Source organism: Alexandromys fortis, unplaced genomic scaffold, assembly GCF_014885135.2.
Source record: "Alexandromys fortis isolate MF-2015 unplaced genomic scaffold, M_Fortis_MF-2015_v1.1 scaffold_330, whole genome shotgun sequence".
Lineage (NCBI taxonomy): Eukaryota > Metazoa > Chordata > Mammalia > Rodentia > Cricetidae > Alexandromys > Alexandromys fortis.
The window spans coordinates 306,084-330,597 of NW_026068204.1; the positions used below are offsets into that span (position 1 = coordinate 306,084).

At 46.0% G+C, this 24,514-nt stretch overlaps 2 protein-coding genes across 4 annotated transcripts; one reads left to right on the forward strand and one right to left on the reverse strand.

Moving 5' to 3' along the window:
* Positions 1–905: 905 nt before the first annotated feature.
* On the reverse strand, positions 906–16,504 carry Sdf4 (stromal cell derived factor 4). Of its 3 annotated transcripts, none has more exons than XM_050130049.1 (7): positions 16,367–16,504; positions 12,802–13,146; positions 9,002–9,138; positions 7,897–8,010; positions 2,056–2,214; positions 1,723–1,898; positions 906–1,339 (listed from the first exon to the last, which is right to left on the reverse strand). In XM_050130049.1, the coding sequence occupies exons 2-7, from the start codon at positions 13,104–13,106 to the stop codon at positions 1,163–1,165; spliced, it is 1,068 nt and encodes a 355-aa protein (XP_049986006.1). In that variant the 5' UTR covers positions 13,107–13,146; positions 16,367–16,504; the 3' UTR covers positions 906–1,162. The 3 variants fall into 3 exon arrangements, with proteins under 3 accessions (XP_049986006.1, XP_049986007.1, XP_049986008.1); XM_050130050.1 differs by lacking the exon at positions 16,367–16,504 and adding an exon at positions 16,114–16,352; XM_050130051.1 differs by lacking the exon at positions 16,367–16,504 and adding an exon at positions 16,107–16,352.
* B3galt6 (beta-1,3-galactosyltransferase 6) lies at positions 16,493–18,935 on the forward strand. Its single transcript, XM_050130048.1, has one exon. It carries the CDS (start codon positions 16,504–16,506, stop codon positions 17,761–17,763), a length of 1,260 nt encoding a protein of 419 aa, XP_049986005.1. The 5' UTR covers positions 16,493–16,503; the 3' UTR covers positions 17,764–18,935.
* Positions 18,936–24,514: the final 5,579 nt, after the last annotated feature.

Below are 24,514 nucleotides of genomic sequence, written 5' to 3' on the forward strand. Positions count from 1 at the left end.
ACAAGCCCGCTCTGCCCCTGTTTAATACCAAGACAATGGCCCTGAGCACCAAAACAGATCTTCAAAAACACTGGCCCGGAACTTTGACCAGCTCAGACTCCGTTGCTGATCCCACACAGCCTTTCCCATGCATGAAACTCCATTACTCTTTCATGTCTTGCTTTCAGGTCCTGTTTTCACTTCTACCATGAGGAGAATCCATGTCTACTGAAAGCTAGACACCATTTAACCAGTGTCCACCTCAAAAGTGTCTAGTGTAAACTACCTAGCCACAATGTTTTCTTTTTTTCATCTAAAGAATGACAATGTGTTGCTGGGCACTGGTGGCACATGCCTTTAATTCCAGCATTTGGGAAGTAGAGGCAGGTGGATCTCTGGATTCCAGAAAAGCCAGGGCTACATAAAGAAACCCTGTCTTGAAAAATAAACAAGAATGCAAGAAAACAAAAAGAAGAGGTGAGAAGGTAATTCTATTTTTAAGGAATGATTCTTGTGATGACAAATATCTGTACTTGGTGGTGGTGGATAGGATCCTGCAAGGTTCTCAAGAGTTTGAGGAAGACCCCGCCCAATGACCTACCAGACCTTACCAAGGAGGTAGCACCTGCAGAACTGTACGGCTGATTAATTCCAGAGAAATGTGATCTACTTTATATTACTCTTTCAGTTTTCAAGGAAACTGCAAGAGTTGCATTTATTCCCCACAGTGTGGTGAGCCCACGGAGGGGCCCAGTCCAGAGCTCCTGCACCTGACGTGTAAAGCACCCTCAACTGAACCAACCACTCCAAGCAATTCTCAGAAGTAGAATGTAGCAATTGAGAGAGATTTAGCAAGCCAACGCAGCTCAGCCCATGACTGGTACAGAAGGGCTGCTGCCTCAGACACATGCTGGAGAAGACACATAGCCTAGTAAGCACATCTTTAATACGTCTGGGCCATGCTGTGGCAGAAGCTGAACCAGAGCATATGGACACAGCAGAAGAAAGGAGGTTCTGGGACAGCACTTTTAGGGGTCATGGTAGCCCCCAGACACAGAGTAGGTAGCATTTCAAACCCACCCTGGGACCCAGTCAACCACAGGTCTCACTAGACCACAGGCCCCTTGAGGTGTAGGAAGGGTCAGACAGGAGACTGGCGGCCTGGCTCCGGCTAAGGGCATGCTCAGAACTCCTCATGCACGTTGCGGGCATAGTCCATCAGCTTGCTGCCAGTGAAGAACTCGCTATACTTGAGGATCTCCTCAGGTTCCAGGTGGTGGTTCTGGTTCTCATCGGCAATGGCGATCATCTGCTTGGCTTCATTGAGGGCATTGTATTCATTCATGGGGTCCATGTAGTTCTGTGAGATACAGACATAAGTCAGCGGCCTATCAACAGGGAGGCCCTGTGCTAGCCCAGAGGTCACTTCAGAAGTGGGGCTAGTATGTGCTTCCTATTCTGGTTCCATGCAAAAGGGGCCTTAGGAGTCCCTAACACAGGGTGGAGGGTATAGCTCTGAGATGGAGCAATTATTTAGCATGGAATTCATCCTGAGCACCAAAACGATTTTCCAGATGCCTTCCACAGACTAGGAAGTTGCTTTCTGGAGGCTACAGGTTTCACAAGACTTTCCTGTCTCTTGAATGCGAGTACTAATGCTGATGCCCCCTGACTCATCATCATATCGGCAAGCCCCCTTTTCTCTGGGACTTCACTATAGGATGAACCCACACCCTTGCTCACCTCCAGCTCCTCCATGGTCACAATCCCATCATGGTTGGAATCAATCAGTTCCTCAAACTCTTTCTTCCTGTCTTTCACCCAATTGTCATCAATGTCTTGGCCTTGCTGGTTCTCAACAGTGCCCACAGGCAACGAGATGAATTCAGGCAGAGACAGCTGCTTATCACCATCCTGGTCTGTAGATAAAGGTGGGGAGAGGTGGTGTTCAGCTTGGGCTTTACCTAAAACACCTCCTCAGAAACCAAAACAGGATAAGCCCCCCCCTACCCTGAGGCGCGGTGTCCCTTTCAGCAGTGCAGTGCTCCCAGCCTACTGGTCACCCTCAGGCCTTACCCAAGTCCCGAACAATCTCCTTCACCATGAACTTGAGCATGCCCCGGCTGTGCTCAGGGTGAAGGAATGAAAGGAACTCATCCTCAGTCAGCAGCAGGTCTGCAGGCGGATTGTCTGCCTGGTACCAGCGACCTTTGAGGTTCTCAAGGACTTCCTGTGCTGTGAGAGGCAGATTAGTGACTATTAGGCAAGCTGGACACTAATGCAAGCACCCACAAGGTTTTACTTGAACTTAAGACGGCCGTCATCTTTTAGGCTCAAGACTAAGGGTGCTAGCCCACCACCCAGAAGAGCCTGGTCCTTGGGAGGAGACAAACAGGACCCCCGGACACTGCCCAACCCGCCTTCCCTGCACGCTCCAAGTTGTTTATTCCTCATCAGAAATGGAAATTTCACTGAGACTGAGGCTGACTCACCCTTATTGACGTCTATAGGAACAAAGGTGTCATTTTTGTTCCTCTGTACGTTTTCATGTGCATTATCATTCGGAGAGTATAGAATGCAAAAAAACCCAGTTTCTAGAAATGACTGCGGCAGCGAGCAAAGCTTCCCATGAACTCTAGAAATGATTGCCTATGCATGCATTCTCTAATGTCTCCCATGTTCCCAGGGCAGAAATCAATCTTCCTCCATGGGGACTCAACAGTCAGTGACTATGTACCATTGCCTAGGCTTCCAAGTTGCTCAGCTCCAGGAACCCTAAGAATCATTGCCTGAGTCTGACTCTGGCCACATCCTGACTGTAGCAGCCCCTCCATTAACCATTAAGTGCCTGGTCACCACAGACAGGCCAAATGGCCAAATGCACGGTATTTCCTGTGTTAATCTAACCTGACTAACAGGACTCACTTAAAAAATGATGGGGAATGGGATACACTGGCTCAGCCCTGTAGTCCCAGCTGCTTGGGAGGCTGAAGCAGGCAGCTCATTTGAATGATTATCTCAAAAAGTAAAAATAAAGCAAAAAAGTGGCAGAAGGCAGACTTCTCTACCAAGACTCCCACCATGCACTGAGGGAGACCTACTAGCATTATACGCCTCTCCTCTAGGGTACTATCCAGGGCTTAGATCACCACAGTCAAAGGCCCTTCAGTGGGTTGAGGACAGGATATGAATACACAGGCTTTAACTGTTTTAATGATAAATGTCCCTCACCGTCGAGGGCACTTGAATACATGATCTCAGTAATATTCATATATTCAATCTCTGAGTCAGTCATGGGACTAGGCAGTCAGGACAAGAAGGCTCCATTCACAATATGGCAGCTCACAACTGCCTGCAGCTCCTCTTCTAGCTTTCTTGAGCACCAAGAATGCACAGGTGCATATACATATACACAGGCAAAACACTCATACATTAAAAAAAAAGTAATGGACTAATTAGTTTTCATAGAGTTTTTTGTTTGCTTTATTTTTTCGAGAAAGGATTTCTTTGTGTAACAGCTCTGGCTGCCCTGGAAATCACTCTGTAGACCAGGCTGGCTTCAAACTCACAGAGATCTGCCTGCCTGTCTCCTAAGTGCTGGGATTAAAGATGTGTGTCACCACTGCCCAGCTTGGTGGAGATTTTAAGACAGAAAAATATTGAATCTGTGCTGTAGTTACTAATGCTTATACAAGTCTACAATGAAAAAGAACAAGTGGGGAAGAAATATAAAATGTAGTTTGGAGAACAGAAAGAACTAAGAAACTTAATGTCACAGCCAAGACATATACTGGAAGAGCTTGTAACTTGTTAAAGAGACTAGTGTCATTAAAGAGAGGCCTAATCTGCACTGGAACAAAGGGACTGGTGTCCAGAGTGGGAAAACCCCACGCAGCTAAGCTTCTAACTTATAAAGGGAAAAGGCCTAAGGAACTTTCTGCTCCTAGAAAGAGAAAATGAAATCTATTACTAATGCGGTTCAAGGGGGAACCATTCCAGGCTGGCAGCTGAACTTTGCAGTGTTAACCACGTGGTACTTTAGCAACATAAGAGTCCAAGAGTGAAGAAGTGATGGAGTCTTCCCCTATACTCTCAGAAAGTTGCTGAGGCCAGGCAGCTTACAGCAGGGAGGTCCTTGCTTGAAGGCCGAGAGGCCACTGAGTGAAATGTAAAAGTGAAACCTGGGTTGTAGTAGACACCCCAAGATGTTGACAATGCCAGACCTGCGGAGTGTCTGCCAAGGAGAGTTGCATACAAGCAGTTACACCAACCCAAAAGAGACATGTATGCTGCAGGCAGGAAAGCAGGAGGGACAGCATTATCTAAACCCTTTGATACTGGACATGGAGTTATAGGATTTGGTATCTGCCCTGAAGGATTTCAGTTTTACTTTGGTTCAGTATTTTTCACTATGCCCCCCCCCACACTTTTGGAATAGTAATGTATATTCCATACCATTAGATGTTGGAAGTATATAATTTGCTTTTTCTCAATTTTACAAGGCATTACAATCAACAGATTGCCTTGTGTCTCAGAAGAGACTCTGGACTTTTATGCAGTTCCCTATGGGTGATAAGAGCACCTTGCTTGTAAAAAAACAGGATTCCTGTGACATTTCAGCTGATCTTGTTCAGTCAGCCCAGAAGAGAATGTGTGCTGGGACAGCCCATCTCCCGAGACCGTCTGTCTCCCTGGGTGCATCATTTCAGGAAGGAGTTCACACCCATAGTCCCCAACACCCTCAACCCATCCGTATAAAGGATTACAGCCAGCTTTTTCCTTTGGGAGACCCCTTGATTTCCCACATGAGAAAGGCTGCCTCTCGTATTAATAAACATATATCATCCACTGAAGGTCAGACCCTGATTCTTTCTGCCTTCTGTCCCTTTACCCTGCCTCAAAATCTAACTATGGGGAACTGGACACAGAAGTGCACACTTTTAATCCTAGGGAGGCAGAAGAAGGTGGATCTCTGGGAGTTCAAGGCCAGCCACAGCTTGAGAGGCCCTCCTTGCTTAGTAAGCCTTCCTAGAGACCTTGAAAGATATATGGAAAGGTGCCCTGTGGTTTAGTCTTTGCCAAAATGCTTATGTGAAACACTGCAACATCCTCCAAGTATCCCTCACCTCCTCCACATCCATGACATCTTTAGAATCCCACTCTGAGGGCTGGAGAGACGGCTCGGAGATAAAGACCACTGGTTGTTCTTCCAGAGGTCCTGAGTTCAATTCCTAGCAAGCACATGGTGGCTCACAACCATCTCTAATGAGATCTGGTGCCTTCTTTTTTTTTTTTTTTTTTTCCTTTTTTTTGGTTTTTCGAGACAGGGTTTCTCTGTGGCTTTGGAGCCTGTCCTGGAACTAGCTCTGTAGACCAGGCTGGTCTCAAACTCACAGAGATCAGCCTGCCTCTGCCGCCGCCCATGTGCTGGGATTAAAGGCTTGCGCCACCATCGCCCGGCGATCTGGTACCTTCTTATGGCCTGCAGGCATAAATGCAGACAGAATACTGTATATATAGTGAATAAAAAAAAATCTTAAAAAGAAAAAAAAAAGAATCCCAATCTAAATTTTTTATTGTTAAATTTTTTGTTGTTGTTTTTGGTTTTTCAAAATAGGGTTTCTCTGTGTAGCCCTGACTGTCTAGGAACTCAGCGATCCACCTGCTTCTTGCCTTCCAAGTGTTGGGGCAAAAGGCATGCGCCACCACTGCCTGGCAGCTTTTTAAAATTATTTTAGATTTTATGAGTATAAATGTTTTGCCTGCATGTATGTGTGTGTACCACATATGTGCCTGGTACCCCGGGTATCAAAATTCCCTTGCAACCAAAGTTACAGGTGGTTGTGAGCCACCATGTGGGTGTGGGGAACTGAACCCAGATCCGCTGCAAAAGCAACAAATCCTCTTAAGCACTGAGCCAACTCTCAGGTTCCTGCCACCTTAAGATTTTTAAATAACCAACGGAATCGTAAGTTACCGTACATGAAAGATAAAGAAACAAAAATCATATTAAAAAAGTTGTTTTCCTGTACGTGATTGTTTTTTTATGAACACAGTTTGTTATGCATGCACATTAAAGCCGCTTTCCCGAAGAAGTCTTGGTGTTCTGTCTCTTTATCAGAACCTCAATCTTATGGTGTGGTCACGAGACTATGGGGCTGGGAAGTATACATAAGGTAGTGGTTTTAATGAGAAGTGCCCCCCACCCATAGTCTAGGGTTTACAATCCTCAGTTGAGGGCACTGTTTGGGAAGGTCTAGGAGTAGAGGCCTTTCTAGAAGTAAATCACTGGGAGTGGGCTTTTGAGTCTTGCCTACTTTCAGTTCATCCTGTTTTACGCTTGTAGTTTAAGATGTGAGTTCCCAGCTTCCTGCTCCTGCCGCCATACTTCCTTCCTGCTGCTGGTATGGACTCTAACCCTCTGGAACCATAGGCCCAAATAAAGTCTAAGTTGCCTTTGGTAGTGTTTTAGCACAACAAAAACATAGCTAATACACAGGCTCAAGAGAGTCAGATGTGGCTGAGCAGGGACCTCAGGCATGGAGATCTTTGATAGTGTAAGATCTAAACACCTCCAACTAAGTCATGAGGGCAGATCAAGCTCAGAGACACAGGAGTGGCAACATGTTTCACTCAGGATAGACACAAAGAGGCCAGAGTCAGACTACATTCCAAAGAAGTCACAGAGGTGAGGGTACCAAACACCCTGTAGCTCTGAGAGGTATCTTCAAAACTGCCAACAACCTGGACAGGCATATACTAGCCTCACTACAAGAAAAGGACGAGGACCTTCAAGAATCTCCAGCAGCCAGCATGAAATGAAGGACAAGTAATGGAAACATAAAACAGAATAAAGGAGAGGAAAATTAGATAATCTCTTTGGGAAAGAAGAGAATAATTGAAGGTTTAGAACTTAGCCATGTAGAATTCCTCTCACCAACAATACTAGTACTGTGGAAACTAAGGCAGGAAAACTGCTTTAAGTGCAAGGCTCTCACCTTCAGTGTGAGATCTTGCCAAAAAACAAAAACAAAAATGCTGGGCAGAAGCAGGCAGATCTCTGAGTTTGAGGTCAGCCTTTTCTACAATTCAAGTTCCTGGACAGTCATGGCTACACAAAAAAACCTTGTCTTGAAAAACAAAAAACAAATAAGCAAAACAACAATTAAAAAAAAAAAATGGAAGAGGAAAGAAATAGAAAAAAGAGGACAGAACTAAAATACTGGTCATCGTGGTAGTCAGTGTGCAAGATCATGTGAGGTTTCCAGCGACTGTGCTGCTAGAAAGGCGTGAGAGCTGCTCTGTAGACCCTGGCCGCTATTGAGGTCAGCTGCACAAACAAACTGAGGAGGAAGAGCACAGGTGTGCAATGTGTACATCCACCAAGAACGATATATAATGTGACCAGCCCAGGAGTGGCAGCACTGGGAGTCCTTACCCTCCACAGGCCAGATAAGGGCTGTAAATGAATCACCAGGAAATGAGGTGAAGGGGAAAAGGTCCAGGACTGGAAGCTGTAACAAGTAAGGTTCTTTAGTTATGCGTTACAAACCAGCCATCCAGACTTCCCTTCCTGACAAGCACCCCTGAGGGCTTCCTATTACTCCCAGCTTCCTCTGAGTCCTGCTCCATGTCCCCAAGACCAGCACATCTGCCCTCCAAACCAGACTGTCCACATCTCCATCTGGAAGTGATGTCACTCTTGAGGTCCCAGGGCACTGCTGAATGTTGTGGCTGTCACTGCCCAGCTCTGGTGTCTCAAGGCCTTGACAAAGGCTGCTCTCTCAACTAAAGTCTCTCTTACTCCCTGCCTCTACTTTAAAACACTAAAACCCAAGTTTCAAGCCAAGGTAGAGTCAGCCCCCAACTCTCAGCCAGTCCACCCAGGCCAGCAGTGACCCAGGACCCAGCACTTACTCTCCTCATCCACTTTGAGCTCCTCATGGTTCCTGATGGCGTCAGCAATTTCCTTCTCATTGTGGCCTTTGCTTGCCAAAAACTTCACTTTATATTCATCCCAGGACACACGGCCTAAAAAGAGATCACCCCGTCAAGATACTTAGCAAAGAAAGTTGGTCATGAAAAAAGATATTTTAGGACATCTGCTAAAAATCCTTTGGCCACAGGCAGCCAGAGGGCAGAGGGTACAAACTCCTCTGAGCTGACTGCCTAGTACTAGGGGAGGCTGAAGACATATGCAGCTCCAGATATCTTGCCAGGGGGGCATTCGGGGGCAGAGCAACCAGTATCCAGCTCTCAGCTTCGGTCGGTACCCTGTATCTACTTCCTCACCAGCAGAGTAAACTCAAACTTTTATTCCCCAGGGCCAAGAGAGATACTGGCAGGCAGCACATAGCATGAGAACCAGGGAGGCATCGCAAACTTTTAAAAGCTATCGGGTTTTTTGGCAGGAGTAGTCTCAGTCTGTAGCCCAGACTACCCTGAACTCTTAGATTCCTGTTTCAGTCTCCTGAGCACTGAGACTGTAAACTAGGATCTGGCATTACTTTTAAATTAAAATACTTGGGTCACAGCTAAGGAGACGGCTGGGGAGTAAAGCATTTCCTGTGTAAGCATGAAGACCAGAATTTGAGTCCTAATATCTATGTAAAAGCTGGGTGGATGTGGAGGTCCATCTATAATCCCAGCAGAGAGGCAGAGACAGGGAATCCGTGCATAAGCTGGCTAGTCAGGCTAATGGAATCAGTGAGCTCTGGACTCAAAACACCCAATGCTAATTTCATTTCAGCCTTCACAGGCATACGCACGTATGCACCCAACCCCACACATGAATACACACACATCAGAATTTCACAAAGAAACCACTTAGGTCCGTGTGGTACCTGCTGTGCCCTTTGGTTTTAACAAGCACACAGCTACTGTCAGAAGCTAACTCATGCCTTGAGCATTCTGACTCTTCTGTCCCTAGGCCTGGGGACATCTTCAGGTCCTTCCCATAAGGCTGGGGTATCCTGGCCGACTCCACCCACTTCCCCTAGTTCTGCCACTTGGCCCACTGTACCGTCACCATCAGGGTCCACAGCCCTGAAGTGTAGTTTGTTTTCCTTCACAGCCTCCTGGAAGTGCTCTGCTGTTTTCTCCATAATCCAGTGCTGCATCTCCTTGGCGCTGATCCTCCGGTCAGTGTTCACATCTACCCTAGGAGCAGGTAATGGTAAGCATCAGACCAGGCGCTAGGGCCTTCAACAAAGAGGCAAATGCTGCTAGTTCCAGGAACTCCACAGGGCTGTGAACCTGCCACAAAGAGCGACTCCTCTCATGTGGAAGTGTCATAAAAAACCCAGAGGCTGGAGCTCACGAGGGGCCACCAAAGACGACCAGGGGCCGTCAAAAAGATTGTAGGGGAGCTGCTATTTGAGGACAGAATAAACCATCATCGGGAACAAACTCTCTCCCACTTGAGGTACAATGGGCAGAATCATAACCCTTCACTTAATCATTCATTAATAACTATTCGTTAATTTATTAACAACCCCATTTAATTAATTAATTAGGTTTGTCAGGACAGGGTTTTTCTGTGTAGCCCTAGCTGTCCTGGAACTCACTCTGTAGAGCAGGCTGGCCTCGAACTCACAGAGATCCACCTGCCTCTGCACCCCAAGTGCTGGAATTAAAGGCGCTACCATATCAAGCTTATAACCCTTCTAATCATAGCACAGTCTTCATACTTTACATAAACACCTTCACATGCAACCAACGTACAGCAAAACCCTTTGGGAAAAGGACAGAACCAAGGTCTTGGTGAGAGAGACCTTGGGACTTGGGGAGAGATTGTAGGAATCCCTAAACACAGTTAGTAGAGGAAATGTCAGGAAGAGTCTGTGTCAGGGCCAGTGAAATGGCGCAGTCTCTGTGAGAAAAAAACACTTGCTACCAAGCCTGACAATCTGAGTTTTATGACTCTCTTTCTCTCTCATTCTCTCTCTCCTCATACACACACACACACACACACACACACAGCAAATAAGTAAGTAAATAAACAAATATGGACAATCCTTATATGATGTGGGATTCACCTCTGTATGCTGTGAATATAATTTATTACCATTAGTTAATAAAGAAGCTGCTTTGGCCTATAGCAGGGCAGGAAACCCAAGCAGAGATGGAAGAGGAAAGAAGGCAGAGTCAGAGAGAAGCCATGCAGCTGCCAAAGAAGACGTCAAAACCTTGCCAGTAAGCCACAGCCTGGTGGCAATACACAGATTAATGGAAATGGGTTAATTCAAGATATAAGCTAGCTAGGAATATGCCTGAGCCATTGGCCAAACAGTGTTGTAATTAATATAGCTTTTGTGCGATTATTCGTGTCTGGGTAGCTGGGAAATGAAAGCCCAGTCTCTGTTTACACTTATGAGCTAAGCTACTATGAAGTTCAGCTCAGTCTGCCTATCTGAACCCTAACTTGGAAAGATACAACTTTTCTTCTGTCTTTCTTTTGGATGCTCAGAATCTAAGTATGCTTTTGCTGATCCGTTGGGTTCCCATACTCTTTCTCTAAAGCACCTTACCTGCCTACTTTGTGGCTGTCTGTTACCACGTGGTGGAACTCCTTGCCAGTAACTCAAACGGCATGGCATCTTTCCTTCTCTCTTGCATGCTTGTCTTCAGTCAACTGCTGAGACTTACAGCTTGCCTTCCCTGGGTTATTTTTCTTTTAGATTCTAATAAAATTGTCATCCATCTTCAAAAAATAAGTAAATGCAAAACTCAGTAAGAAAAGTAGGGGGTAAATGCTGCGATTTACCATATTTCAGTGTACATTTCTACCTCTGATCAAGATACTTATACACTGTTTACATTTGGAGGTCATTGTCCTCATTTATTGCACAGTTGTTTATTGTCTTAGTCTTTAAGTTAGATAGGTATTAAGAATTATAGATCAATAGTCATCTATGTTTGTCATACTTATAGTTAGACTTATCAGGTTCTTTAGATACATAGAGATTATATTCTGTATGGGTAGATAATCTTAAACCTCTTCAAAGAGCTGTAGAAAATGGCATTTAAATAACAGTTCTGCTGAAGTGAGACATAATTGCTCCTGGCAGCACAGATCTATTCCCAAGAGAATGTTGAGCACCGAAGACACTCCACTTGGAGCTTGTCTTCTTCTTGGCAAAACTGGCCCTCAACCACTGACAAAATATAAAGTATCCGGAAATGGATAAGCGGGACTGTCAAATCTTGCCAAGACAGGGTAAGATGGTTTTGAAAATTTTCTTGCCTTTGAAAATAGTCTGTCAGTTATTCTAGGCCTTAGCCAAAGTTGGTTGCCTCAATGTTGCAAATGAGACTTTGGGTGATTGCCCAGGTAGCCAGTTGTCTCTGTGATTTGTTGCATGTTTTGGAAGTTGCTTAACTGCACTTCCTAATCACTCAGGTAACATTATTTCCCTTTTTGGATCTTCGATGGGGTTGAAAACTAGATAAGTGTAGTTACTTTCCTCTCATGTCTTGGCCAAGTTATTTATTATACAAGACTTAAGCTAGTTAGAATAGGATATCTGTTCTTATTGTATGTAATTTTGTATTAGGTTTAGAACTCTCAGTTAAACAAAAGGGGGGGTGCTGCAGGAAGGTTTACAGCTAGTAACTACCCGTGTACTGAGGCGTGGCCTCATAGACTATTTACCCGGATGTGGAAGCATGTCCGTCCGTCCTGTCTCTTGTTCCCCTGGTTCCCACTTGGCTAGTTCAGATTGTTTTGGATCTTATCTCCATCTGCCTTCAAGCAGAGAATCCTGGTTTTGTAAGTTTTACCCCTAAATAAATGTCTATCTCTCAGTTCTGAGCCAGTGTGCAATTTCTTTTAAGTGCCCAATATCTCTGCCTATCAGGTAAAAGGCAGACACGGTTGCAGAAACTTTTCTCCTAGCACTGAGAAAGCAAAGATAAAGCCAATGTGATGGTGTGGTGTATATCTTTAATCCCAGGGTTTGGGAGGCAGAGGCCAGTCTGGGCTACACAGTGAGCTCCAGGATAGTCAGGGCTACATAACAGAGATCCTGTCTTAAAACACACACACGCACACACACACACACACACACACACACACACAAAGCAAGCAAGCACGCAGAAGCAAGAGGATCACTTGTGAGCCCAAGGCTAGCCAGGGATACACAGTAAGGTCTAATCTCAGAAAAAAGAAAGGGAGGAGGGAGGGAGGCAGGAAGGGAGGAAAGGCAGAGCCTGTGTCCTCCCCTCATCAGCTCTTGACCTATTATAGGTTTGTCAGATCTTTTTCCTGACAGCCCGGGGCCATCCCTACTCTACCTTGAACTATTATAACCTGCTGGGACCACTCCACTTTCCACTTGGCCTGACTTTATGTTTTTCAATTGATAAACCTATAGTTGGAACAGTCATGCACAGAATCTGTGAGAGGTGGAGTGGGGGTAGAGGTCTATCTATCCTGAGGTCTTTCTGGCCATGAGAGCCTAAACATCAGTGTTGGCCCTACAAGTCCATCAAAGTACAAGGTGCTAGACAGAGCAGTGGTTCTCAACCTTCCTAATTCTGTGACCTTTCAACACAGTTCATGTTGAGGTGAGCACCAACCATGAAATTATTTTGTTGTTATTTCACAATTGTAATTTTGTTACTGTTAGAATAATAACATCAATATCTGTATTTTCCAACGGTCTTAGGCAACCCCCGTGAAAGCGCCATTAGATCCCAAAGGGGTGGTGACCCACATGTTGAGAACCACTGTGCTAGAGGACCAGCTTATGACAAATGGATTACCATCTCAAATGCTGCATCCTTCGACACACACTCATAGGGGACTCATGAGACACCTACTTGGAAAAGATGACCATCAGCTTCCTCCGGCTTCTTCTTGGCTCTGAGTCCTCATCAAACCCATCCATGTCCTTCCCCAGGAAAACTTCCTGATGGAAGTCCCTGTTCAGGTGTCCGTCCATCTCCAGTTTCACCCCATTCAAATGATCTGGGGGTAGGATCTCATTTTCCTCCCTGTTGGTCGCTCTTTCCCGGGTGGATGAGTGGTTGGCTGGTCTGGCAGCTGCATCCATCAGGAGGACAAGGCCCAAGAGCCAGAGGCCATGAGCGGCCAGACCACAGAGGGAACTCTGCCTGGACGTCATTGCCACCAGTCAGACCATGGGACTCCTGCAAGGTGTGAACCTGAAGTAGCAGTAAGGAAGAAAGGGAAACCACAGATCAAACTAGAGCCTGAGTTACTAGCACTGTCAAGAAAGCCAAAGGCTAAGGGGCAGGCTGAACCTGACAAAGACAAATCAGGCCAGGTGGTGATGGCGCATCCCAGCACCTGGTGACTCTATGAGTTTGAGGTCGGACTGGTTTACAGATCAAGTTTCAGGACAGCCAGGGCTACACAGAGAAAATATGCTACACAGAGAAAAAACGTATTTATTTTATAACATGATTTAATAATCAGGATCAACCACATATTCAAGCAGGATATGTTGGCATTCACCTTTAATCCCAGAACACAGGAGATAGTCACAGGCGGAACTTTATGAGTTCAAGGCCAGTCTGGCCTACAGTGCTCTGAGCTAGCCATGGATAAACAGAAAGATTCTGCCTCAAAAAAAAAAAAAAAAATCCATGCATATGGAGCTGGTACTGGTAGCTCAGTGATAAGTCCTGGGGGTTGATCCCCAGCACCACAGAAAAAGATGAAGAGGGAAAAAGGAAAAAAGACAGGCAACATGTGGTATTTTTACTTTTTAAAAAGAAACTGGAGGAATGTTCTTTGGGCCACCAACCAGCTCCCAAATAAAGACACAGAGACTTATTATCAATTAAGAATGCTCAGCCTTAGCGCAGGCTCCTCCCACTAGCTCTTTTAACTTAATTTAACCTGTTTCTATTCATCAACATATTGGCTCAGGGCTTTTTACCTTTCTTTCATTCTGTATGTCCCATTTTGCTGCTTCCTCTGTGTCTGTCTAGCTGGACCCTGGCATCTCCCTGTTGTCTTTCTTTCTCCTTGATCCTAAATTTCTCCTCCTACTTCATCTTCCTGCCTGGAAGTTCCACCTATACTTCCTCCCTTGCTATTGGCCATTCAGTTTTTTATTAGACCAATCAAGTACCTTAGGCAGGCAAGGTAAAACAGCAACACATCTTTACATAATTAAACAAATATTCAGCAACAGAGGAAGGCACTTGGCCAGGCTGAAGTCCCAACTCAAAGTTGTCACCACTTTCAGATGCTGATCTATCCAGTACGCCACCTCTACATACCAACAGTACAGCCTGCCGACAACATAGAAAGGCAAAACTGACCCCCTCCCTCCCTGGTTACTATTACAATGTTTAGTAGATGGCTGTGGTCACGCACTCTCCAGAGCTTGGCTAAGTCTTTTGACCTCTGTGTGTCTGTTTCTTACTAATCGCCCCCTACTTTCCACCTCAGTGTTTTGTGTGGAGTGGAGGCACACACTGTGTGCTGACAACTAAAAACCGGTCATCAGCAAACACCTGCACCAACCCAACAGAGACTACACACATACATCCACGTGTGTGCCTCCATCAACATGTATCACTAGGAAACGCTAGGAAAGCTGAAATGCCCGTGAAGTCTTATTTGCCCAGAACGTGGAAAATGCATTTACTTCTTCCCAGTCTATCTTCCTGCCAATTTGCTGGCCTTCCGGGTTCTGCCCCTGGAAAGGACCTTGTCAGACTTAGCTTCTTTTTCCCAACACTGCCAAGCTATTAGAACCTAAAAGACATTCAATCAATGTTGTCTTCAGAGACACTAAACACTACTCAAAAGCACACAGTAAATCCATTGGAACAGCACTTAAGATGTGCCCTGGGAAGTACAGCCTGCCAAGAGCCAGGAGCTAAAGGAGACTGTTGTCACCCAAGGCAAGTAGCCTAGGGATATGGTTCTATTCCTGATGTCTCTACTCTTCTGTCCACAGGAACACCAGAACCAATGTAACTTCCCCAGGTGTTAATTATACTTTGCTCCTTGAAGAACAAAGTTCTCAGTTCTAACTATTCTGATAAACTACGTGGAACAGTCACTTATATATCATACATAAAAAGCAACCCAAAACAACCAGGACTCCATCAACTGACTTCCTCATACTGGTTCAGTTTTTTCCTTGCCCGTGCTAGGCAAGAGTGCCCACTACTACCCCACAAAGGTTATTTATCTTAATGCAAAAGTTTGCTGCATAGCTAAGCAAGTTGGGCAGCTGCTCTCTTCCTCCCCACCTAACCAGAAATCCCTAAGTCAGGATTTCAAGGAGCTTCATCTTGTCATAGCCCCTACACAAATCAGCTCTCAGCAAGTGGTCAACAGAGAAGCTATTAAGACCTTCAGAGGTGACAATGGTACCTCCTGACCTGGCATCAACCGCAGTCCAGTGACACATATATCAAAGTAAGTCACAACTGTTCTATTTTATGATTAGCTGTTAATCTCTGTCTGGGCCTAATTTATAAGTTAAATGTTGCTGTAACTATAAACCTGAGTTTCCGGTTTCAGGTATCCACATAGTGGTTGGGGAAATATTTGTACTTCTTTGCCATCCTTACAACTCTGGTGAAACCAGGCATTTGTTTGTTTGCTTGCTTGCTTTTGTTTGTTTGAAGACAGGGTCTCACTATTGAGCCTTGCTTGGCTAGGAACTTGCCAAGTAGAGCAGGCTGGACTTCAAAGTGTTTGCCCATTGGGATTACAGGCAAGAGGATCAGAGTTCAAGGCCAGCAGCCTCAGCTAAATTCCAGCCAATCTGAGCTATGTGAGACCCTGTCTCAAAACTCACAATAACAACAAAAAGGAAAAAAAAAAAAAGTCAAAAGAAAAAAGACCATCACAATCTAAAAAACAGCTACATAATCTAAAACCGTCCAAAGGCTGTTAGAGGACTGGTGTCTTGGCCCAGTTAGTAGAGTATTTGCCCCGCATTTGTAAGGTCCTGGATTCGATCTCCTCCAGCAACACAAAATAAGGATGTAAATAAAAATAAATAAAAGTTCAGTCAATTTAGGAACTGCACTCAATAGTACCAAACAGAGCTACCACCAAAGCCGGGCCAGGTACGAAGGTTTTAGCACAGGCCTTCAATTTCCAACTCGTAGAACTAGAACTCATGGCGCACATTTTACCGAAGACAAAACCGGGATAGAGATGCTGGAACACAAGTTGAGGTCACAACGCCAGCCGGTAACACAGCCCGAGCCTCTCAGTCCCCCGCGGCTCCGTGAGTTCCGGAATGAGCAGCCGGGCAAGAGGGCGGGCGCACTCTTAACAGGGCGACGGTGGAGTCAAGCGGGATCAGACCCAAAGCGACCGGAACAGTGGATGCGTGGCCTTCCAAGCCCGCCCCTCACAAAGCAGCTTCAGGGACCCCTCACTCACCCCCGGCTTTCTGGAGCGCCGGGTCTAGGGAGCGCAGCTGGGCGCCCGCAAAGTCTTACGCGGACCTAGACTCAGGCCGCCGCCATCTTTCTTCCGGGAAGGGGCGAGTAAGACAACCGGGAACCGTGAGAGCGGGCATGGCCTCTGGAGCGAATCTCGGAGGCGCCATCTTTATCATGGGCGGAAGCAGCCTCCGAGAACCAACCAATAAAGCTGGCGCGCGAGGTCACGTGCCACGCATCCTTGACCCAGGCCTCGCCTTCCACGCCGCCCCGGCTGTCAGATCCAGGCACCCAGTAAGCGGGTTTCTCGGAGCTCCTCCTACCGCTACCAGAGCGAGCCCGCTATGCGGGTCTCCGAGTAGCGCAGGCGCCTTCCGGCCTCCGCGCTTGCGCACTCGGCGACCTCCCGCCCGCACCATGAAGGTACTCCGGCGGGCTTGGCGGCACCGGGTGGTGCTGGCCCTGAGCGGCCTGGCGTTTTGCAGCACCACGCTGTTGTATTTGGCGCGCTGTGCATCCGAGGGCGAGACGCCCGCAGCCGCCGGAGCCGCTCAGCCCCGCGCTAAGGCCTTCCTGGCGGTGCTAGTGGCTAGTGCGCCCCGCGCGGTGGAGCGTCGCAGCGCGGTGCGCAGCACGTGGCTGGCACAGGGGAGGCGCGGCGGCCCCAAGGACGTGTGGGCGCGCTTTGCTGTGGGCACCAGCGGCCTGGGCTCAGAGGAGCGGCGCACGCTGGAGCTCGAGCAAGCACAGCACGGGGACCTGCTGCTGCTGCCCTCCCTGCGCGACGCCTACGAGAACCTCACAGCCAAGGTCCTGGCCATGTTGACTTGGCTGGACGAGCACGTAGACTTCGAGTTCGTGCTCAAGGCGGATGACGACTCCTTTGCGCGCCTGGACGCCCTACTGGCAGAGCTACGCGCACGTGAGCCTGCACGCCGCCGTCGCCTCTACTGGGGCTTCTTTTCTGGGCGCGGGCGAGTCAAGCCCGGAGGTCGCTGGCGAGAAGCTGCCTGGCAACTCTGCGACTACTACCTGCCCTATGCTCTGGGCGGTGGGTACATCCTCTCTTCGGACCTGGTGCATTACCTGCGCCTCAGCCGGGAATACCTGCGTGCATGGCACAGTGAAGATGTATCGCTGGGTGCCTGGCTGGCACCCGTGGATGTGCAGCGGGAACACGACCCGCGCTTCGACACAGAATACAAATCACGGGGCTGCAGCAATCAGTACCTGGTGACACACAAACAGAGCCCGGAGGACATGCTGGAGAAGCAACAGATGCTGCTTCATGAGGGTCGATTGTGCAAGCAAGAGGTGCAATTGCGCCTCTCCTATGTCTATGATTGGTCAGCGCCACCCTCCCAGTGCTGCCAGCGCAAGGAGGGCATTCCCTGATGTCATTGCCTCTCCGGACCCAGGTCATGCTGCCTGGACAATCTGGCCAATTGTCTGGGGTGAGCCTGGTTTATACAATTACTGTTGAGGCCTTGGGACCTCAGTTCATTTACTGATGGTCAGAGGCAGCTAACAACATCTAGTTTGTTCCTTGGAGGGTGTGCTCATTCGTGGTCTGTGTAAGGCCTGCCCAGGGGGCATCTTGTATGGGTTTGTACATTGCATCTGCTCCCACACACCTCCAGCCAGTGTAATGCCACCTATCAGCCGTCTGGCCTGTGAGGGCAGGGGCCTTCGCCCTTGATGAGTTTTATAGTACTGCATTCCGTCCCTACTTGCGCTGTGCAGCTCACTGCGCTTTTTCGCAGACTGTTGGATTCATCTTTGTATTGCCATCAAAGTGTTACTTGCCAAAAGTGTCATTGTATTGTTTGGACAAAGTTCCATTCTGTTGTGTCTCCCGTTTTTATCCTTTGTCATGTACAAGTCTGAGATTTGACTTGATTTTCAAGTCAGCTAGCTTAGAGAGTATTTTGTCTCTGAAGATAGTTTGTTTAAATGTAATTCAGTTTGCTTGAAAACTATTTATAAATATTGTAAATTTGTGTAGATAAGAATTTTAAGTTGAAAGCTTAACTTGTGTGGTGGTGCACAATTTTAATCCCAGCACTCGGGAGGCAGAGATAGGCGGGTCTCTGAGTTCAAGGCCAGCCTGTTCTGTTGAGAGAGTTCCAGGACAGCCAGGGCTACACAGAAAAACCCTGTCTCAACCTCCACACCACCCAAAAAATAATTTGAGTATGTGCAAGTCTTAATTTTTTTTAACTTTTTAAGAAAAATACTTTAATGTCAAAACTTGTATCTGTGTATTAATCTATCAATACCCTGAGTAGCCAACCAATTGCTGGGCATATTTAAAACATAGAAAATTATTTCAACTGTCCATTTCTCTTTCAGGTCTCCTAATAAGTCCCTTTGTTTTTGTTTTTGTTTTGTTTTTTTTTTCTGAATAGACCACTTTTAAGGCTTTTCAGAGAGCATGAGCCTATGACTTTAAGGCACTCGGCAACTAGGATGTCCACACAAAGTTTGTCTTTCAAATATGCTTGGTTTATTCGCACAAACATTCCTAACAATATCATGTTAATATATAAGTTAAACAGACGTCTCAACTGGGTAGTGGTGCACGTGTCTTTAATCCCAGCACTAGGAGGGAAGAAGCAGGTGGATCTCTGGGAGTTCAAGGCCAATCTGGTCTGCCTATTGAGGAAACCTGTCTCAAAAAAAGAAAAGAAAAACGAAAACCCAGACGTCTCACCAAGCTGGGACCAGTTGTTTGGGCAGAACTGCTGCTGCAGGTTCCACTGAGGAATCTCCAGTGAATACATTTTTGAAGCGTGTGTGCTTAACCGCTGGCCACTGTGCCGTCCCGTCCTTCAGTTGTGGTAGACTGAGAGGATGGCACCAGTCAAAGTCCAGGAGATCCTTGAGAGCGTAGACCGGTGGCCAGCACTAACAGGCAAGCTTGAGGAGCCAAGCATCAGTGGTCACTGAGGCCAGGACCACAAAGAGTCTCGCGTCCTGTTGGTGTCAACACGAACTATAGAAGCCTCTCACAGGAACAGGGCAATCCTAGAGACCGTTTCCAGACTTCTGATTTTTGTATCATTTCACTGGGTAGCCGCTTTGGACCAAGGGGTCATTGGCATACCATCCCCACCTTGGGTTTAGCTCATTAGCATTCATATCATGACCTGTCCTGAATTAGGCTTGTCTGTGGGCTGCCAGGGGGCTTGCTTCTGAGGCCTGGCTCTTATCAAAGCTATCTGGTGGCAAACTCAAACATATTATTTCAAGCTCCTATCTTTATAGTATGGGATCAAGTTTTGTGGCCTGTTAGGGTCAGATTAGGAGGCCTAATATACTTTCTGTAGTGATCCTGAAGAAGGGATGAGCTGGCCTGTCTAGACATTGTTCTTAGAGTCTGTGAGATGCAGTGGGGCTTAAAGGGGTCATGCCCTCTGTGGCAGCCTGAATAAGAATGACCCACACAGGTCCACAGGGTGTGGCACTGTGAGGAGGCGTGGCCTTGTTGGAGAAGGTGTGGCTTTGTTGAAGGAGGTGTGTCACTGAGGGGAGGACTTTGAGATTTCAGGAGCTCAAGCCAGTTCACTTCCTGCTGCCTGCAGATCAAGATGTAGAACTCAGCTACCTCTCCAGCACCGTGTCTGCCTGCATGCCACCATGCTTCCTGTCATGATGACAATGGGACTAAACCTCTTAACTGTAAGCCAGCTCCAATTAATTGTTTTCCTTTATAAAAGTTGCTGTGGCCATGATGTCTCTTCACAGCAGTAAAACCCCTAAGACATCCTCACAAGCCTGGTGGCTTCCTAGAGATGTTGATAGCAGGGCAGGGCCAAGACTCACACCAACCATTTTCTCATGGAATGTTTCACCTGAACTTGGAATTGCTTGAGGATTGGTGAAATCTCTGTCCTTCAGATGAAGAGATGAGTTTGAAGGGCCATGAAGAGACTGAACAACACGGAGGGCCATGTGGCCATCGGCGGCCAAGACCCAAGCTAAGTGCTCCAGACAACTGCACAGAAAACACGGCACAGGTCCCAAAATACAGGGTAAAAAGTCTATAGACTCTATGTAGGCTGTAGAGATGATTCAGTCAATAAAGTGCTTTCCACATAATTATGAGAACCAGAGTTTGACCTCTACCCCTGGCACTCATGTAAAAAGCCAGGTGTAGCCGTGGGCTTGTAACCCAATATGAGGGGAGGCAGAAATAAGAATGTTCCTGAGTCTTACTGGCCAACCAGGCTACAAGTGATCCCTGGGTACCAGTATCAGACCCTCTCTCAAAACCAAAACAAGGTAGGCAGCTCCTGAGAAATACTCAAAGTTGACCTCTCTCTAGGCTCCATGCATATGTGCACAAGCATGCGCACACACACACACTACTCATTTTTTGCTAACTCTTCAGGGTGTTGTGTGATACTAGTCCTAGAAGACAGACATCACCTGTTACACCACGTCCATTGTGCATCACGAGGAAACATGAAAGAGAGAGATGAGCCCATGAAACAGCAAAGCCTTTAATATATATCCACACAAGTGTGGTCGCTGATCCATCAGGGCTGTAGAACAAGGATTCTTGTTTCTCCTGGAAGCCCCGGGCAGGAGCAGAAGCAGAGTTTCTAAGCATAAAACCATAACAGACCCAGAAATACAATTATCACATGTACTCACCCGTAAGTGGTTTTTAAACATAAAGCAAAGAAAACCAGCCCACAAGTCACAATCCCAGAGAACCTAGACAACAATGAGGACCCTAAGAGACATACATGGATCTAATCTACATGGGAAGTAGAAAAAGACAAGGGGAGCATGGGGACCTTGGGAGAATGTTGAAGCAGGGTGGGGGGGTAGGCAGGAAGGGGAGCAGAGAAAAATGTAGAGCTCAATAAATATCAATTAAAAAAAAACATGAACACCTATTGCCAACTCATAGTTACAATTTTCCACTGGTCAGGATTCAAAGATTAGGGACTTTCCCTGTGTGTTCTGTCATTGTCAACTGACAGAGAATGTAAGCTTTTTAGTCCAGCCAATCAGATTCATTTGTTCTTTCTGTTGTCAGGAGCAGATACAATGTTTTAGAGAACTGAGCATGCATGATAACTACTTCTGTTGTTTAAGGAGTTGGTCGGGTATTGAAGACTTCCCCGCTCCACTATAAAACAGGTAGTTTAACATGTCGGAGAGCTCCTTTTCCAAGCATAGTTAAGTTGGTCTAAGAACCACCACCACCTCCTGACCACCAACTCCATTGGTCTCTGCCTCTTTATCTCCTTTAGGTGACTCAGCCTGTCTGAGACAGTTTTTCTACAGCCCTTATACCTTGCATATGCTTGGGGAATGTAAGTGTTACAGCTCTAAGGGGAAAGGCTTCCCCAATGGAAGTGTTTTATAGCTCTGCTCAGGCAAGAGGAAGGTTTCCCCAGCACGAGTGTTATAGCTCTGCTGGGAAAGGTTTCCTGACCATCAAGAGCCAAGGAATACTACAAAGTCATTCTGCACAACAAACTTCACACAAGAGATTTATTTGGAGGGAAAAACACAGGAGGGTGGCTGCCTCTGCTTGGATGAGCCAAAGATGATTTATGTTTGAACAGGTAAAATATACACCACCTGTCTTTTAGTTTTTCTAGTTTATTTCTTTATGTTTATTTTTTAGGGAGTCACCACCAATCAAATCTGATCTCTATTAATCTGGAAAGAATCATAGCCTTTCATTTTCTGTGGAAACAAAAGCATAACCTCTGTCCCAACACAACACATTTTCTGACTTCCATTTTGAAGTTAAGACATTTTTGAAATATATAGGTTGGTTTAATTTAGCAGTTTCCATATCCAATGTCTCTCCACAGCTATTGTTTTTCGTACATAGCATTTAAAATTTTAACGTTAATAAGACACCATATAGGATCCAGACTCCATGTGTATTTTCCAATTCTTATGTGCTTATTCTTTTTATATTACTTTATTCGTTCTTTAAAGACTTTGCTCTATTATTTATAAACTATTTACTTTTTATGACTGTTTATACCCATTTTTTTCTTTCTTACATCTATGCATATTTTTTAAACACACTGACCTTTTTAGAGGGTTTTTTTCCCCAACTGGATCAGGCTTTACTGTGCATCAGTAAGCTTTCCTGTCTACATGAGAAAAACCTTAAATCCACCATGTGGCTTAGCTCATGGTGCACTGGAGACTCATGCACCCAGGCAGCTTCCAGGAGATGTATTTCTGTATCAGAGCCAGCATGAAGAACAGAAGACTAGCAAGTCACATTGGGCTCCGTTTTTGTGTGTTTAGATCCATGTACATCTCTCTTGGGGTCTTCTTTGTTTTCTAGGTTCTCTGGGGTTGTGGATTGTAAGTTAGTTTTTCTTATATTTTGTCTTTCTAGGTCTGAGTTACCTCACTCAATATGGGTTTTTTTTTCTACATCTATCCATTTACCAGCAAATTTCGAGATGTCACTATTTTTTACCTCTGAGTAGTACTCCACTGTGTAAATTTATCCAATCTTTGGTTGAGGGGCATCTAGGTTGTTTCCAGGTTCTGGCTATTACAAATAATGCTGTTTATGAACAATGTTGAGCACATATCCTTGTGGTATTAATGAGCTTCCTTTGAGTATATACCCCAAAATGGCATTGCTGGGTCTCGAGGTAGATTGTTTCCTAATTTTCTGAGAAATCACCATACTAATTTTCAAAGTGGCTGTACAAGTTTGCATTCCCACCAGCAATGCAGGAGTGTTCCCTTTATCCCACATCCTCTCCAGCATAAGCTGTCTGTCATCAGTGTTTTTCATCTTGGTCATTCTTACAGGTGTAAGATGGAATCTCAGAGTTGTTTTGATTTGCATTTCTCTGATGACTAAGGATGTTGAGCGTTTCCTTAGGTGTCTTTCAGCCATTTTAGATTCCTCTGTTGAGAGTTCTTTTTTTTTTTTAGGTCTGTGCCCCATTTTTTATTGGATTATTTGTTCTTTTGATGTCAAGTTTCTTGAGTTCTTTGTATATTGGAAAGCAGTCCTCTGATGTGGGGTTGATGAAGATCTTTTCCACTCTGTAGGCTGTTAGGCTTGTTTCTAACTAGCGCTTATAACTTAGGTTAGCCCATTTCTATTAGTTTACTTTCTGCCTTGTAGCTTTATTACCTTTACTCTGAACTGCTTATGCAGCTTTCCTGCTCCCTCTGTGTCTGGCTGGTGACTTCTTCTCCCCAGTGTCCTGTGCGCCTAAAATTCTGTAATTGGCCATTTAGCTTCTTATTAAACCAATCAGAAGGCACCTTGACAAAGACATATCTTCACAGTGTACAAAAAGCTTAACCAATTTCCTTGCTGTAAGTCCCTTGAGGCATGAAAGTGGCCAGGCCACTTCCCTGAGGATCTTCAGTCACTAGGTTCTACCTACAGAACACTCTAACTGCTCTAATAGCCAGACCCAGCCCCCACCCTACAGAGTAAAAAGTCCAAGCTCGGGACTCGAAATCCCACCATTTCCCACTCTGGAAAGTCCCCACACAGAAGAAATTCTATATAAACCCTGTCTTCTGCTCAGCTCTCCGCTCCTTTTCACCCATGCAGAGGCAATCACTTTCCTGAGTTTTTCCCTCCCAATAAATCTCTTGTGTGAGGCTTGTTGTGCAGTGTGATTTTTGTGGTATTCCTTGACTTTCTAGTCCCAGAATACCTTTCCCCTCAGAGCTGTAACACTTATACTTGCAGGCTGCAATGTTCCATCTCCTTTCAGAACATTCTGTGTTTTAAAGAGCTCCCCTCCAAATTGCATGTTTTAAATCAGAGGAAACTGTTTAAGTGTTGCAGCTCAGATGAAAAGGTATTCTGGCAGTTGGGAGCCAAGAAATACCACAAAGTCACTATATGCAAGCATCACAGTACAGCTCTGTTTTGGAGAAAGTTTCCACCATGCAAGTGTAACAACAACGCTGCTCCAGCAGGGGAAGGTTTTCCCAGAGAAAGTGTTACAGCTCTGCTCCACTGTTGCTACAGCTGGACTCTGCCCTGGCAAAAATGCCACACTTCACAACAAACCTCAATCAGGAGACTTATTAGGAGGGAAAAATACAGGAGGATAGCTGCCTTTGCTAGCGTGAGAAGCAGCAGCAAACTGAACACAGAATACTTAACCACTGA